Genomic DNA, 15373 nt, shown 5'->3' with positions numbered 1-15373 from the left:
AAAAAAGACGGTGCATTTTTCCTTGCTTTTTCATTAATGATTTTGATGGATATAACATCACGTAAAGGACAAGTCTATTGACTGTCCTTCTCATTTTACCCGCTTTTCGGATCAAGTGCTGCGTGACACGGCATTCGTCGGAGCCGAAATGAGGCCGAGGTACTGTATTGTCTATTGGCAAGCGGCAGCAACTTGGACGTCAAATCCTAGTCTATAATGGGCGTGAGTCTTCATTTTTGTTTCACCGCTGCGTTCGTTTGCTTTGCGCCATATAACCTTGGAAAGAGAATGCGGTGGCCGCGCTGCGGTCGACCGTTTTTTTCTTTTTTTGGTTTCCACACGCTCAATCGACACATTTTTACGCGCAAAGTTATCATGACTGTAACAACATTTTATCGGTTCAAAGTAATTATCTTAATTATGGAATTGCCAACGGTTTACAGTCCCCTGATGGTGAAACGGCTACTCATTCTTTAATGCTCGTCATTAATAATTATCGTCAAGGAAGTAACGTAGGTAAATTGCAGACGCACTTGTAACTTTTTTTTATCTTTTTTTTTCGGGAGGGTAAATTGCGATTGCCATCATTTCGACGCTATCACGTGATCAGCTGAGCTGAGAACGTGGACCGCTGTTTTGGGTGCAACAGTGCTGGTGCAAGAGTCCCGGCGTTTTTTAATAGAAATAAACGTACATACATAATAGTAGTGGCTTATATATATTCAACAACCTAAATTTTCATATCGGAAGTCCCAGCCAACTTGAAAGTGATGGATCGTAATCACCGTTGCGTGATGAACTCAATGCCGAACGGTGCGAACATGCGAAACGGCCAACAACAACAACAACAATAGGAAATAGTAGACTCGACTAGACAACACGCAAAATTTACTATACAGGCTAATTACTTTTGTTGTTTGGATCGAGAGAATTTGTGTTTGCGACTGATTGGGATAAAAATCGAGAATAAAATATTGTAGTTGGCATCCGGGAGTCGGAGCGGAAGTTGTTGGCGATAAAATCCGGGCAGGAGAAAAGAGGTGTCGGACTCGTGAGATCGACTGTCGGCCTTCGTTTAAGAGTCGCTGCTCAATCCTGTTGCGTCATGTACAGACAACAACTTTTAGGAGAAGAAAAGGAACTTTTTTTCCGTGTGCAGGATGAACCCAGGCTGATTATTAGCTGGCGCGTAGCACATCCGCTAGAACAACAACCAAAAAGAACTAAATTCTAAAAAATAAGAAGAAGCGATTAGAACAAATCAGAGAGATATAATTTTTTTAAAAAAAGATAGAAAAGTAAATCAATACCACGAGACCTTTCGACTCTTGTAGCTGCTGAAGGCGCCGCTGGGCTTGGCCACAGAGAATTGCCCGAGGAAGAAAGCCAATCTGTCTCACGCTCGACTCATCATAAACTTGATCCCAGCACAGATGTCTACTTGCCCCGTTGGCGTAATCACGCAACATTGATATGTCTTTGGCATTATAAATGACACACAATCCGATGGGGGCCAGAATATACTCCGTGTGTAATAAGGAACGATCGGAAATGTCGGCAAAGTTCAACCACCGAAAAACTTTGTCAGTTATCTAATAGATGGCTACAAAAATCAATACATTTTGATTGATTTCTATCGATCGGCGATTTAATCATTCTCCAAAGTATGCAACACAAAAGAAAGAAAAACCCGTTATTCCCGCGAATCAAGCAGATGGCGAATCGATAAGCGATGCAAATCGTGGGATTTTGAATTGTCTTTTATTGACTTGGAAAAGCTTTGCGGACTATTCCGCAGCACGTATAGTCTCATCGTCCCATCACTGGTGTGTGTATACGTAAACACTTCTTTTTGTTTCGTTGTTCTCCGATTTCTTTACCTTTTAACAAAATTATAAGTCCTCCTTTTGATCTGCTTTTTAATATTGATAGAATTCATTTCCAAGTCGTATTGTCAAGATTTTGAATGGAAGTAGTAACGACTGGAGTATCGAGACCGTGGAGCAGCACAAAGATGACTAGTAAACACGATGATGGCCCACCAAAGAAGAAACGAAAGAAGAATACTGAACCTGTGGCCGTTGGCCAAAAAAATCCCGTAATGGTTTTGAATGAAATCAAACCGAATATCGTCTACGACATTGCAGCATCTGGACCACCTCATGCCAGAATTTATGCTGCATCTGTCACTTTAAATGGCAAGACCTACAGTGCCGAAGACACAACCAAGAAGAAAGCCAAGGCGAAAGTCGCACAAATGATCCTCCTCTGCTCGGTTCAGCTGAAAGATCCCAGTGTCAAAGCCCCTCTGATGGAAGAAATTATGGGTGAAGCTGAAGACTTTAGCAAAGATCTCTCAGAGGTTGTTTGCAGCTCTGAAGACTTTTATTCTTTTGAAACAGCTGTCACTGATAAAGTGAAAGCATTGCCCATGGCATCTGTGAGCAACGCTGAACAAGCCAAGAACAATCCTGTTTTCTACCTCAACCGTCTGAAACCTGGGATCAAAATTGAAATAGTCAAGGAGGAAGGAAGTCCTCATTTGCCAATTTACACTGCACGAGGTAATTGATTTGAAATTTGTTTCTGTTTTTTTGTGGTAATCATTTTTCGTTTTTATTATTCAAGTTGTCATTGGGGATCAGCCCTTTGAGGGAACTGGTTCAAGTAAGAAACAAGCCAAGAACGAGGCTGCACAAGCCGCCCTACAGAAGGCGTTTGGCTTGGAGCGCACCAACCCACCCAAACCACCCTCAGCGGCCACATCATCTGAAAAACCCACCGAGGCTGAATTTGGAGATTTTATAGCAAGGTAAACCTTACGCCCCATTTGATAAGGAACAGTTGGAATTTGATCAATGTATTTATTTTTTTTTCTAGACAAATTGAGAGCACGTACCTCGAAATGATGAAAAACGAGCAGCAAAGTTTATCACGCTACAAAGTTTTAGCTGGAGTTGTCATGACCCAAGGGCCGACATCAGATGGGGCCACGGTTATATGCGTCACTACCGGGAGCAAGTGGTAATTTTCATTTTTTCAGCAATTTTCAATTTTTCAATTTTCAATTCAATTTTTAATTTTCAGCATCAACGGTGGCCAACTGAGTATGGAGGGAGAAGCCCTAAACGATTGCCACGCTGAGGTGTTGGCCCGAAGAGGTTTAGTCAGTTACCTCTACGACCAGTTGAACATATTCAATTCCAATCCGTCCGATTCGATTTTTGAGTCTCCAAGCGGCAGTCAAAACTTGAAACTGAAGAGCGATGTTCTGTTTCACTTATACGTGAGCTCCGCACCTTGTGGAGACGCTCGTATTTTCACACTTAACGAGTCACTTGCCTCACCTCTCGAAGATCTCCATCCCAATCGACAAGGAAGAGGAGCTCTTCGAACCAAAATCGAATCAGGAGAAGGTTTGACTAATTTAAATATTATTTTTTATTTCATGCAAAAATGATAAATGTTAATGGTCGATAGGTACTGTGCCGGTGAATGAGTGTGCCATTCAGACGTGGGACGGCATCCTTCAGGGCGAGCGACTATTGACCATGTCTTGCTCTGATAAACTCGCCCGATGGAATGTTGTGGGTATTCAAGGATCTTTACTCTCCAACCTAATTGACCCGATCTACTTCCATACAATTGTGGTAGGCAGCCTGTTTCACCAGGTTCATTTACGAAGGGCCCTCATTGGCAGGATTGAACATCTACAGGTATTATTATTATTTGGTTTCGCGAATTAATGTCACAGTTTATAAATTAATTGTATCAAATCAGGGTCTTCCATCGCCGTTCATCTTTTCCCGGCCTGTTTTGTCGACGATTACCACCCCACCGGACCGCTTACCAGCCAAATCTCCCAAGAACAGCATCATTTGGATCAACGGATGGCCGGAACATGAAATCGTTGAAATCAGCAAAGGTACAGATCTTGTTTTTTTTAAATTCATCTTCTTAATTCGAAACTTCATTTGTGAAATGCTAATTGCAGGCAAATTATTGGATGGGACGCCATCTCGACTGTCCAAGAGGCATTTTTTCTTCCGCTTCATGGCCCTCGCTACAACCAATCTCGAGTACAAGTCTCTAGTGCAAAGGCACGTTAGAAATGGCAACGTTAGTTACAACAGCCTTAAAAAAGCAGCTCAAGCGTTTGGAATAGCGAAAGAAATGCTCCAGTCGTCCTTTATGATCGCTAGACTGGGACAGTGGGTTAAAAAGCCACTGGAACAAGATAGCTTCGAAGTTCCTTTTGATGGTAGCCAGCCTTCTGACGACTTGGATCGTGCACCAAGTCCACTGGGCTTTTGAATACCTAATGGTCGAATCATCCACCCATCTTTTTTGAGTTTTGAACGACTTTAGTTAACTGCCATCCTATTTAAAGCGATTGACTCATTCTCTCAGAAAGTGCGCACTTTTTTTTTTACAAAGATTCTTTGAAATATGAACTCACATTCGGCATCACAGTTCTAAATTATACCTCGGGGATATACCTTTTGCAAAATTTCATAACCATCGCGACGTCCAATCTGCACGACGATACCACTTTCCCTTTATTGCTAACCTTGATTTTCGAATGTTCCGATATGTTCTTTCGATCCACTTGATTTCGTTATTAATGAGAAAACCTGATTGTATTACGACTCTTGATTAATTGTTTCTTGACCAAATATTCACAGGATGTTTTGAAGGTCGCTTTCTAAGTTTCCATTTAATTTTATTGTGCATGCACCACCCGCTGTACATTTCTCAAGAAAGGAAACGATTGCTTATTCAAGATAAATATACTGATAATAAAATTTCTTCAGGAAAACCAACTAAACGTTTTAGTGCCTATAATTGGCCTATCTAAATTCGTGAATACAAGACCTTTATTCAATTCATATCAATACTTATATTTATCTTGATTTCAAGTTAACCAATATCTCGTCGTCAGTTTTGTGAAATCCGTTATTCTATTCTAATTAATGGGCCTAAAACCCGCAAATGAAAGTCACGAAAACCGCATCGTTGATCTGGTTTTTTTTTCTACAATAGTTGCTTACCGCTTTGTTGAAAAAGAAACTTTCAATGGTCTCAATTACACATTTCTTCACTTTTCCACTGTTCAGATTAATTGAAATCATTTTCAGAAGATGTAATATGAATTGAACTGTGTAGCAGAGCCATTAACCTTAAGGCCTTAATGGGTGTAGGGTAACACGCCTGCAGCAATGTTTGTTCGTGATCCGGCAACTACGGATATGTTGTTTATTTGAAGTTTTGAACGCTATCTGTCAGTTTAACTTTTCTTTTTAACCATTCTTCTGAAAAGAAAACTTCGCCTCTTTCGTAAAAATTTTACTATGTCGCTTCACTCTCGAGGCATGTTTAAGAGGAAGATGGCCCCTTTATTTTTTGACATTACCCTAAACTACGACATTGCTTGGGCGGATAATTCTCAACTGACTATTGAATTCATCAAATTCTTGTGTGTTCAAAAGGGACAGATACCAGTGCCATATCCTCAACTGCAGAAACTGTCAACTTTAGCTCAAGTTGATCTTGACAAAGATTGTAAAGTTTTGAAGGTATAACATTATGATTAAGTATTACACCGTGAACATTTTACGTTTTATAATTACAATTTCTAGTTGATCTTTTTCGTAGACTGCAAAGGAAAAAGCTGCTGACATCAAGATAAAGCGCAAACAGATGCAATTTGTGAAGAAAGCAGAAAATTTTCAAAAAAGCTTAGATGATCTTTGTGCGGTATTACTCAAATGAATCTCCCTTATTGTTGTATAATGATTATAGTTTCTATTTTTCTTTTCCTATTAGGGGATCACACATTGCTTTGAAGCACAAAGTGAACAAGTTGCCATAATTCTGGGTACTTCCATATTTAATCAAAAGGAAATTTTTATCCTTGACTGGTCGCAGTGGCCTTCCAAAAAATCTTGCAAAAGAACCTCCAATGACAGAAAGGATTTCCAAAAAAACTTGGCAAATTTCTTTAGGTAGTTACATTCACATGATGACTATAATTTGTTCTACATCATTTGAATGATTTCCTAAATGGTTTTATAAATTTTTTGTTTTTTATTTAAATTAGGTTTTTGGTGACTACTGAAAATTTGTTTCCTATTCTTCAAGCAGTAAGACCCTCCAATTTGCATGTTCTTTGCCAAACCGTTTCTTTAGCTCCAACTGACTGTATACCGCGTTTAAACTTTAAACCTTCCACCAGAGTGCCTCAAATTACCTTACGTATTCTGCCCCCTAAAAGCCAAATTTCTTTGAATCCATTTTCAAACAATTATCACGATAACGGGTATGATGAATACCCAGTAGATGATGACTCTCACCGAACCGTTAGCCGCCGTCTTGTCTTCTCTTCGCCTGCTCCTGCAAATCGTATAATTTCTGAAAAAGATAGCTCATTCTTAGATATTTCAGGGATTGGTCGATTAGACGATGACGGTGATAAAAGCAATAACGGCGAGGTCATATTAGAGAATTTAACAAGTAGATGTTGGTTTCAGATTCAAAGTTCTTTAACAGGATTTCTAGAAACTTATGTTATGAGCAGCAATTAATTATTCGTGCAATTCACAGGTGGAAGGGTTTTTTTTCTTGTCGTGTTGACACTTTTATTAAGCCAACAAATGTTGCGTGAAACTTATCGAAAATACAATCACAATTTTCAACAAACGCTGAAATCCCACAATTTCACGGTACGGTCATACGATCCAGAAACGATAATAAAGTCATTAAACTGCAAACACGTAACGCCGTCAGTATGATTTCTCAGAGTCAACAACCGTTGGCCAGTATTTGTCTCAAGTTGCCAAACTTTCAGAGTCCGGTCATCAGACGCGGACACCATTCTTCTTTCGTTGGCCTGAAGGCAGCGAATAACACCTGCGAAAACACACCAGTAAAACGACGTTCTTTATCGACTTGCATGGTAAAATTAAAGTTACCAGTATGCCCCTCAGAATTTTTCCAATCAAGCGTCGATAGGCATACGCCAGATGTGAGATTCCATATTTTTATATTGTTGTCGAGTGATCCGGAGATTATGCGCTGTTCGTCAAACGAGATACACGTCACTGCATCTTGATGACCATATAGAGTAGCGTTGCAGCGAAATTCGTTTAAACTCCAAACCTAGCAATAAATCATTAAATTAACAAATAAGTTTAGTTTTCAATTGAACGTAAAGCGCTAATAAGATGGCGTACCTTTATTGTTTTATCAGCTGAGCCACTCACTAACGTATTGGAGTGAAACTGCAAACAAAGAACATGAGCAATATGTCCTCTTAGTGTGTGCGTGCACTCGCCAGATTTTAAGCTCCAGATTTTGAGTGTGTTGTCGTAAGAACCACTGACCACTTTCTCCATGTCCATCTAGAGTTTCAATTGCGTGATATTTAATTCTATACTATCGGAAGAGTAAACATTTGATTAAATTACCTGAACACATCTGACAGTATCAGTATGCCCCACCATTGTCACCTTACAAGCAATGCTGGACCATTCATCCTGTACTGAGAGATCCCAAACCTTTAACGTTTGATCTGTAGAACCGCTGACCAACCTGTTTCCCATTAAATGAAGGCATCTCACTGTACCAGAATGCCCAACCAAAGTCATTACAGACCACGGGCTATTCGTTCGGATGTTCCAAACTATTTATTTAAAAAATAAGGTTCGTTAATAATTGGCGGTACCATAAATTTAAAAAAATATTTCACCTTTAATTGTTTTGTCGTGGGAACCAGACACGATCCGCGTTTCATCAAACTGTACGCATGAAACACCTTGAGTGTGTCCTTCAAATGTTCGAACGTGACACTGTCCTCTAAGCCAATTCCGATGTAGACGATATCGATCAGCGAAAATCTGTAATAATTTAATAATTGATTAAGGTAAATCTACAAAGTACGGTAACTAATTAATTCCAATACCTTTTTCCAAAACAATTTCTTGCCTCCTTCGGAATTCTGTTTTATCTGCCGGAGATGTTGAAAATGTCCACTTTGACTCAGCTTCCAGGTGGGTTGCATCATCAAGTTTTGCCACAAAAACTGAGCATTTGAAAGACTTTCCCAATATTTGCACACTTGGGAACACTTGGCAAGAGATACAGGATCAAGATATGACAGAATTTTGTAAGCCAACACTGTGGGGAGCCAGAGTAAAAAGTCTTGGCAGTTTGGAGGGCAACTCATGTGAAGTTTGTCTTGCAATAGTGTAGAAAGCAAGTGATTTTGTGGCTGTTCACATTCATTAAATAATAACATGAGCATTTTGTTCTTTTGATCCGAATTGAATCCCTTAAACCAATCAAGAACCAGGGTCAATTTAGTTGAATAGCCAGACTGAATACCATCATTTTCTCTGGCCTTTTCTTTAAGAAACTGTCCATTTAATATTGGCAATTTATAGTGATGTGGCAAACTATGATATTGGCGTGGGTGAAACCTGCGTGAATAGTATCCTGATGATTGCCCAGGTGCAAACCTCTTTAAAATACCTGAATCTTGATAAGGCACAGAATCTTTAATGATAGCATTTTTGAGAAAAGGTGATTTCTCCAAAATGTCGGCACAAGAGTTTGTTTTGTTGCTATGTTCTAAAGATGACTTGCTTGACAAATCGCTGGCAGAATAAGAACGACTCTCGTGAAATTGGTCTGGGCCCATTTCTACAACCGATTTTTCTGGATTCGGAGTACACCTAACTTAGACCTAGTTAGGTAAAGAGCTTGTGTTAGTTAAATTAGGCACATGGTAAACACAATCAAAGGTTAAGTGCTTAACCGCACCACACAGACATAACAAAGAATCGCCAATGTTTTCGCCGTGACAGGGGAACAGAATTGGGAAAACATGAACGCCATCTGTCCGAGCGATATTAACTGTAAAAAAACTCAGATTAGGATACGTACTTTTTAAGTTAAAGTTAAAAGAATCATAAAATAAAATGGTTCATTTTAGAAAAAATTATAATTATCTACATAATTATCTATTTGATAGGATCAAAAATTTTCACAATTACACGGAATAGCGGAAGTCCGCACAAGTCAGCAGACGACATTAGAAAATAGTTCAAAAATTTTGTAAACGAATTTTAGGATAGCACGAGTTCATTTGTCATTGAATTCCGGTTCGTTTCCATTAAGATCAAATTTATCTACTCAGGAAGGTCACAGTCACCAGCATAATTAGGTAATTTTTCAATTATGACTGAAAATTGTGAAAGCGAAAAACCTTCGAAAATAGCAAAGTTTGACGACACTAACGATGAGGTTGTGTCAAAAATTTCGCCCTCATTCGAAACGTTTGAGGGATTTCAAGTTAAGCGTATTTTAAAAGAGAGTCCCGAGTCGAGATCAATAGTGGTTGAAGGTTCCTTTAGTGGGGATGATTCAGCTGCCTCTGTAAGCAGTATAGTGATTTTAGAAAAAACACACTTTACTGAAAAGGAAGTGCATGGTATCTTAACAAAGAGTACTGCATTACAGTGTTTGTTTAATAATGATGTGTATTACAATTTTTTGTGCCACCCTCCAATTCAACTAAATGAGGTTAAGGCTACACTGATTCACCCTGCATCAGAGAAGCATATTGAAAAGTTCAGCACCAGAAAAAGTTTCCTAATTGAAGAAACAGCATTGATCTATCAATCTGTGACACTTCTGCATATTAGAGAATCTAAGTTTGACCTTCAGGTCAGTTAAGTAATGTTTGTTTTTTTAAGTGAATAACAAAAAATTTTTTCTCCAGTGGGTGTACAATATTCTGGAACACAAGAAAGAAGCTGATAGAATTGTCTATGAAGATTTGGATCCTGATTGTGGCTTCATTTTGTTGCCTGATCTGAAGTGGGATTGCCGGTCAACTTCTAATCTTTACTTAACTGGCATTGTTTGCAAAAGGGACATCAAGTCTATTCGTGACCTAACTTCTGAGCACCTGCCTCTACTGAAGAATATTTTTGAGAAAGGATCAGTAAGCTCATTTAAAATTGTACTGACTCGATTAAGGTTTTTGTAATCCAATTTTTCATTATCAGGCAGCCATCACCAAAAAATACGGTTTGGATAAATCAGAGCAACGCATCTACCTACATTATCAACCATCATATTATCATTTACATATTCATTTTACATCGCTCCAATTCACCCCACCAGGTAAACTAGCTCATCCTACTTTTATTATTATTTGTAAGGAAACCATATTTATGTATTTTCTTTTAATTATGTTCAGGGTGCAATGTTGAGAGAGCTCATCTGCTTTCAAACGTAATACGAAACATTGAATTAAAAAGTTCCTACTATCAGGAGTCTTCGCTGGATTTTCTCGCCTTTGAAGGAGATCCGCTACTGAAAAAGTATCATCAGCATATCGGCCTCAGTAGTGATGGAGATTATTAGTACTCTGTGCGAAGTACACCCACAACTTCGAATTGCAAACTTGTACATTAGATTATCCTCTACTAACAAGATCTTGAACGCAGCATCAGTATTGGATAATTCAGTGTGTTTTGAGGCAATCGAAGAAGAAACTGCTCGGATAGTTTTGAAGTTCCCTATTTCAGTCAAGCTGCTTGATAATTACAAAATCCAGCCTGTAATCGATAAAGATTATATCCACCTTCGCATGCCAATTGGAGTACCGGAAGGAATGAAAAGCGGATCAGAAAGTGTCGAAGTATTGGACTTGGTTGCCTTGTCGACCAATGCGTATAAAAGCCAAGGGAAAATGTTTCATCCGATTATAGGAAAAGATTACCGCGTCCAGTGTGCTGAGTGTCAATCTGTTCTCATCAATCGTTCTAATTTCAAGCGTGTTTTGCCTTTGCCTCGTTCATCGTGGAGTGAAGCCGCTTCCGACTGGTATTGCCATCGACATGAGGGGGACGCAGACCATCAACTGGTACCTCGTTCAACCGATTGCCTGTTTGGAAGTTGTTACCATGCTCTCACGACGAGTTTGCTCATTGAAGGGAGCCTGGAAACCGCAGGCAGAGAATTATTATGTTCTAAATGTCAAGCCTCTGTAGGTCTAATGGAAGAAGGCCTTATGAATGTATGGTGCCACTCCATCAAATGGTTTCTGCTTGAAGAAAATGATCAATGGAAGATGATAGAAGACGTAACGACGCCACTGCAAGCTTTTTATTTCACACTGTACGATGCATTAGAAGAAGAAAAATCTTTTTTTGGTCGGAAGCTAGCCTTTCGAGATGGTGTAGGAGGCGGTCAGACTCTCCTTTTATGGTTTGTAGGCGACAACGGATTCACCCTTGATTCCAAGGAATCTGCATCGGAGATCGAACTGCGTCAAAGTGCACTCCATAAAGTATTGTACAAATCGGAGAATTCGACAAGTAAGAAAATTCCCAACGACGTGATTGAATACCAAGTGAGCAGAGAGATGATGAATAGTGCCTTGTCGGTATTGCGCAATAGTTCCGAGCAACTTCCCCCTGGATGTCGAACGGCCGCTGGCTTCTCCATAGGCTATCTGTCTCTTTCCTCGTGAAAATGTTTCAAAGACACGCCCATTTGTCAATCAATACACCTTTTACAGGAAACACAATTTCGTTTATTAATTTTTACGAAACCTATTGTAATTTTTATGTTAGCTATTACAACAGCCATTGTTTTGTTGACAATTTGAAATTTCGAAAACTATTACATCATTTCTGAAATCGAAATTACCAAGGAAAAAATTGGTGATATGAGCAATAGAGCTAGTAGAGTAGAGTAAGCCTTCTAGTGACGCTGTTTTAGTAGCCTCAGGCCAACGAATTTTTACTGAATGGTGGGCGAGGATCAGAGCATGCTGGTGGTGAAAAGCCGAAACTAGAATAAAATTTTAACCACTTTTCATGTATTTTTATTGATCGACGTCTACTGAAGGTCAGTGAAGCACACCAAGTTTATTTTCAATTGTCTTTGGTCATACTTTGTTATTCAACTTTAAATAATCAAGCGCATTTAGCAATTTAGAATACCATGGTTCAATATTGGCCGCTACGTGTCTCTGATACTGGCACCGGTTTTTGGGACGTCTGAAAATAGAAAGGATCTCGGCCGTAGTACACAGATAGCTTTCCGAAAAGTAGGCCATCCATAAAAGAGGGCGCACTGGGCGCTTGGTTGACTGGTTCTGCATTTTCGCTTCAACTGTCGAAAGACTTTCGATACATTTTCAACTACGAGTCCAAGTTAAGCTCAAGAGCGTAACTAGGGCTTGGAAAAATTAGTTTAGAAAATGATCACTCGCAGTCTTAGGAAAAAGCTATCGCCAGTTAAAAGGGTAGCTAGAGCGAAAGCTTCGGCGCCCAAATCTCCACCAAACTCTGTTCTACCCAAGCAGCCGTCGCCGCGCAGCAAGAAACGCGCCAAACGAAGTGTCAAAATTCGCGGTGGGACAAGGATTTCCCCTTCATCGGTTAACAGTAGGAAAGCAGCTTTGAACAGAAATAACAAATCTTTTTCCTCAGAAATGGTACAATCTACAAGAGTCTTGATCGAGTCCAAAAGCTTGGAGAGAACATCCAAGAGTCATTCTAAAACTGCAGCAAAGATGGAGCCTGCGAGTGTTGTAGTTAGTACGGATCAAGATGAAAAAGAGAATAGTCCTGAAATATCTGTCTGCCAGAATGGTGGTGCAGTTGGTACAACTACAGACTTGTACTGTACGCAGGAGCTTGTCTATACTGCAAGCAACGAAAATGAAACAGAAGATAATTTTCTCCTTTGTGAAGAAGTAATGTCTACCAAAGAAGTATTCATCACTCAAGCCCATGAAGCACCTGTTACTGATGAAACAACATACATCAGGCGAGAAGAAATTGAAATCGAGCCATTTGATCCATTCTACTTCATCAAGCATCTTCCTCCTTTGACTCCTCAAATGCAAAGACAGTGCCCAGCTCTTCCGCTGAAAACAAGAAGCAGCCCCACATTTTCACTGGTTTTAGATCTTGTAAGTTAACCATTCATGGTTTTCCAAGCATGTTATTGATGAATATTTCTCATACAGGATGAAACACTTGTGCACTGCAGCTTAGAGGAATTGGAAGATGCTGCTTTCAGTTTTCCTGTCTTCTTTCAGGATACGACATACCAGGTGTTTGTACGAACCCGACCACATTTTCGGGAATTTCTCGAGCGAGTGTCACAAATTTTCGAAGTCATTTTGTTTACCGCGTCCAAAAAAGTTTATGCTGACAAGTTATTAAATTTGTTGGATCCACAGCGTCGTTGGATCAAGTATGGAATTTTATTAATTCTTGATTTGCTTTCCAACTAACTTTTTCACGTTACATTGATTTTAGGTATCGGTTGTTTCGAGAACATTGCGTTTGTGTTAACGGTAATTATATTAAAGATTTGACTATCCTTGGACGCGACTTATCGCGCACAATTATCATCGATAACTCACCCCAAGCATTTGGATACCAAGTAATTTTTCGTTCATTCATTTTTCATTCATTTTTGTTCGTTAAAAACTAATCCATTTTTATCATTCAGCTTGAAAATGGTATTCCGATCGAAAGCTGGTTTGTAGACCAGACAGATGAGGAACTTTTGAAATTGATTCCGTTTCTTGTAAACCTGGTCAATATGGTAATTTTGAAAAATGTGCATTATTGTCTTAAACATTTTAAAATATCCATTTTGTTTCTTTTAGAATCAAGATGTTCGGCCGTATATACGTGAAAAGTACAGACTATTCTCTTATTTGCCTCCTGATTAACTAAAGACAGAAGATTTAGCGAATACTCAATGTGTGCAATTGACATCCTCAATTATTTTTTAAACGGACCGTTTGTCTACAGACTCTGACCTTCTATTTCTTGAAAACATGAGCATTTATTCTCTGGCAGAGCAACTTTTTGTTGCGTTTTAAATGGTTTTCGGCTATTGTTTTAGCCGAATGTTTTATGTGTAAACTATATACACACTAGAGACCAAATTTAGCAGGTGTACCTGGCTGTTCATTGCCTGACTTGAACCCCGGTTATTTTTTTTTCTCCTCTTTTGCTGCCTCGTTCATCTCCCCAGTTTGTTGTGTATGTTGACTCAATCGAGAAGTGAATGGTAAAACAATTAATAGACAGAAATAACAGTGGTCGTTGGAAATATCGTACATTATTTACACCAAATGAGACGTTAGGTACTGAAAGAACATTGCGGCTAATCTAGGTATATCATCAACTGGATGCGTTTTGGCAAAACTTATAAACTGCCGCCTGATCCTTGAAAGTTCTGACAGTTGATAGCGTCGTTTTAAAAGAAACTTCTCATTCGAGTTTGGGATAGAAACTTCGTCCCCGACCACACACGTTTTTTGAGCCTCGACTACTCGCTGGAAAAAAAAGAAAAAAAAATATTTATTATTCGTGAGCTAGGTAGGCCTACCTATGTAATAATGCCTTGCTTGAACTTACATTTACTATTTCTTGTGTCACACAATCCAGCTCGTACAGGAAGTTTGTTGATGTAAGAGGAAGCTGTGAATAAATAAGTTAAGAAAACAGTAACTTAAAGAATTCAAGTAAACAAATGATCATTGAATGTACTGATTGTGTGGACTGATTTGGAGTTGGGGCCTTTCTTTCGTACAGAGCTGCAGCAATACTCTCAAATGGTAACTCATCTTCTGGTTGGATTGTAAAGAGTGGTGCATCCCATCTGTTTCTTCCATCTGGTGTCTCATACCTCATTACCAAAGCATCAAAGATTTCTTGAGAATACTGACAAGTTTCTTCTCGTTTCATATTTTGGCCCCAAGCTTTTTCTGAGCTTGTGTCAATATGTAAGGTGCACTGTGTTGTTTTGTTAGATTTTGTAGAGCAATACAATTCATACCGATACCCTGAGAGGAGGCAATACATCAAGAATTGTACCTGTTGTAGTGAATGTGAACAGTGCATTTTTGAATACCTTTAATGTAGTTCCCTCCATCAAGAATCAAAATGTCATCTTGGCTAATTAGTCGTTGCATTTCAGATTTCAAAGTGCTTCTCAATTCTTTTTCCTTACTTGCATCTAAAAAAGAGATTACAGAACATTAAGTATGAAGCACAGGGTCATAAACATTAGTCTTTCAAACCTGAGTAAATTTGTTTATTCTTAACGACATCATTCTCACACAAAAGAACAACATTTTTCCCAACAACCGTAGAAAAATATTCTTTCAATTGCTGGGCTCTAGTCGTTTTCCCACTCGAAGGAAATCCAGTTAAAAGTATTAACGGCATGATCGTGTTTTCCTTTGAATTTGTCCAATTTTTGTTACGTTTTCTTCTGCTATTTGTCGAGTGTCTAGTTCATATTTTGGTCGTTAGGTGGCCATTAA

At 39.1% G+C, this 15373-nt stretch overlaps 7 protein-coding genes across 9 annotated transcripts; 5 read left to right on the top strand and 2 right to left on the bottom strand.

Moving 5' to 3' along the window:
• The first annotated feature begins 1674 nt into the window (after positions 1–1674).
• Positions 1675–4819, top strand: LOC124194714 (double-stranded RNA-specific editase 1-like). 3 transcript variants are annotated; one of them, XM_046589013.1, is made up of 8 exons: positions 1675–1826; positions 1933–2564; positions 2629–2812; positions 2881–3024; positions 3088–3416; positions 3481–3716; positions 3781–3925; positions 3995–4819. In XM_046589013.1, the coding sequence occupies exons 2-8, from the start codon at positions 1967–1969 to the stop codon at positions 4312–4314; spliced, it is 1956 nt and encodes a 651-aa protein (XP_046444969.1). In that variant the 5' UTR covers positions 1675–1826; positions 1933–1966; the 3' UTR covers positions 4315–4819. The 3 variants fall into 3 exon arrangements, with proteins under 3 accessions (XP_046444969.1, XP_046444970.1, XP_046444971.1); XM_046589014.1 differs by having other exon boundaries at positions 1761–1832; XM_046589015.1 differs by having other exon boundaries at positions 1762–1838.
• A 423-nt stretch (positions 4820–5242) lies between these two features.
• LOC124194711 (putative uncharacterized protein DDB_G0286405) lies at positions 5243–6699 on the top strand. The gene is made up of 4 exons (XM_046589008.1): positions 5243–5576; positions 5656–5757; positions 5827–6005; positions 6101–6699. The coding sequence occupies exons 1-4, from the start codon at positions 5352–5354 to the stop codon at positions 6582–6584; spliced, it is 990 nt and encodes a 329-aa protein (XP_046444964.1). The 5' UTR covers positions 5243–5351; the 3' UTR covers positions 6585–6699.
• LOC124194710 (probable E3 ubiquitin ligase complex SCF subunit sconB) lies at positions 6613–8893 on the bottom strand. The gene is made up of 6 exons (XM_046589007.1): positions 7961–8893; positions 7748–7895; positions 7467–7681; positions 7233–7400; positions 6972–7158; positions 6613–6909 (listed from the first exon to the last, which is right to left on the bottom strand). Exons 1-6 carry the CDS (start codon positions 8696–8698, stop codon positions 6692–6694), a joined length of 1674 nt encoding a protein of 557 aa, XP_046444963.1. The 5' UTR covers positions 8699–8893; the 3' UTR covers positions 6613–6691.
• Positions 8894–9087: 194 nt separating this feature from the next.
• On the top strand, positions 9088–11594 carry LOC124194706 (m7GpppX diphosphatase-like). The gene is made up of 4 exons (XM_046589004.1): positions 9088–9726; positions 9782–10006; positions 10071–10188; positions 10265–11594. The coding sequence occupies exons 1-4, from the start codon at positions 9238–9240 to the stop codon at positions 10429–10431; spliced, it is 999 nt and encodes a 332-aa protein (XP_046444960.1). The 5' UTR covers positions 9088–9237; the 3' UTR covers positions 10432–11594.
• On the top strand, positions 10682–11542 carry LOC124194851 (uncharacterized protein YJR141W-like). Its single transcript, XM_046589232.1, has one exon. The coding sequence runs from the start codon at positions 10682–10684 to the stop codon at positions 11540–11542; it is 861 nt and encodes a 286-aa protein (XP_046445188.1).
• A 509-nt stretch (positions 11595–12103) lies between the features above and the next one.
• On the top strand, positions 12104–14146 carry LOC124194705 (CTD small phosphatase-like protein 2). Its single transcript, XM_046589003.1, has 5 exons — positions 12104–12994; positions 13052–13281; positions 13347–13473; positions 13543–13638; positions 13703–14146. The coding sequence occupies exons 1-5, from the start codon at positions 12278–12280 to the stop codon at positions 13766–13768; spliced, it is 1236 nt and encodes a 411-aa protein (XP_046444959.1). The 5' UTR covers positions 12104–12277; the 3' UTR covers positions 13769–14146.
• On the bottom strand, positions 14145–15331 carry LOC124194707 (protein KTI12 homolog). The gene is made up of 5 exons (XM_046589005.1): positions 15128–15331; positions 14959–15063; positions 14595–14890; positions 14463–14525; positions 14145–14380 (listed from the first exon to the last, which is right to left on the bottom strand). The coding sequence occupies exons 1-5, from the start codon at positions 15273–15275 to the stop codon at positions 14168–14170; spliced, it is 825 nt and encodes a 274-aa protein (XP_046444961.1). The 5' UTR covers positions 15276–15331; the 3' UTR covers positions 14145–14167.
• Positions 15332–15373: the final 42 nt, after the last annotated feature.

The sequence above is a fragment of the Daphnia pulex genome, chromosome 5 (assembly GCF_021134715.1).
Source record: "Daphnia pulex isolate KAP4 chromosome 5, ASM2113471v1".
Lineage (NCBI taxonomy): Eukaryota > Metazoa > Arthropoda > Branchiopoda > Diplostraca > Daphniidae > Daphnia > Daphnia pulex.
The sequence above is the reverse complement of the archived record's forward strand: the minus strand, read 5'-3'. Positions and strand labels throughout refer to the sequence as shown.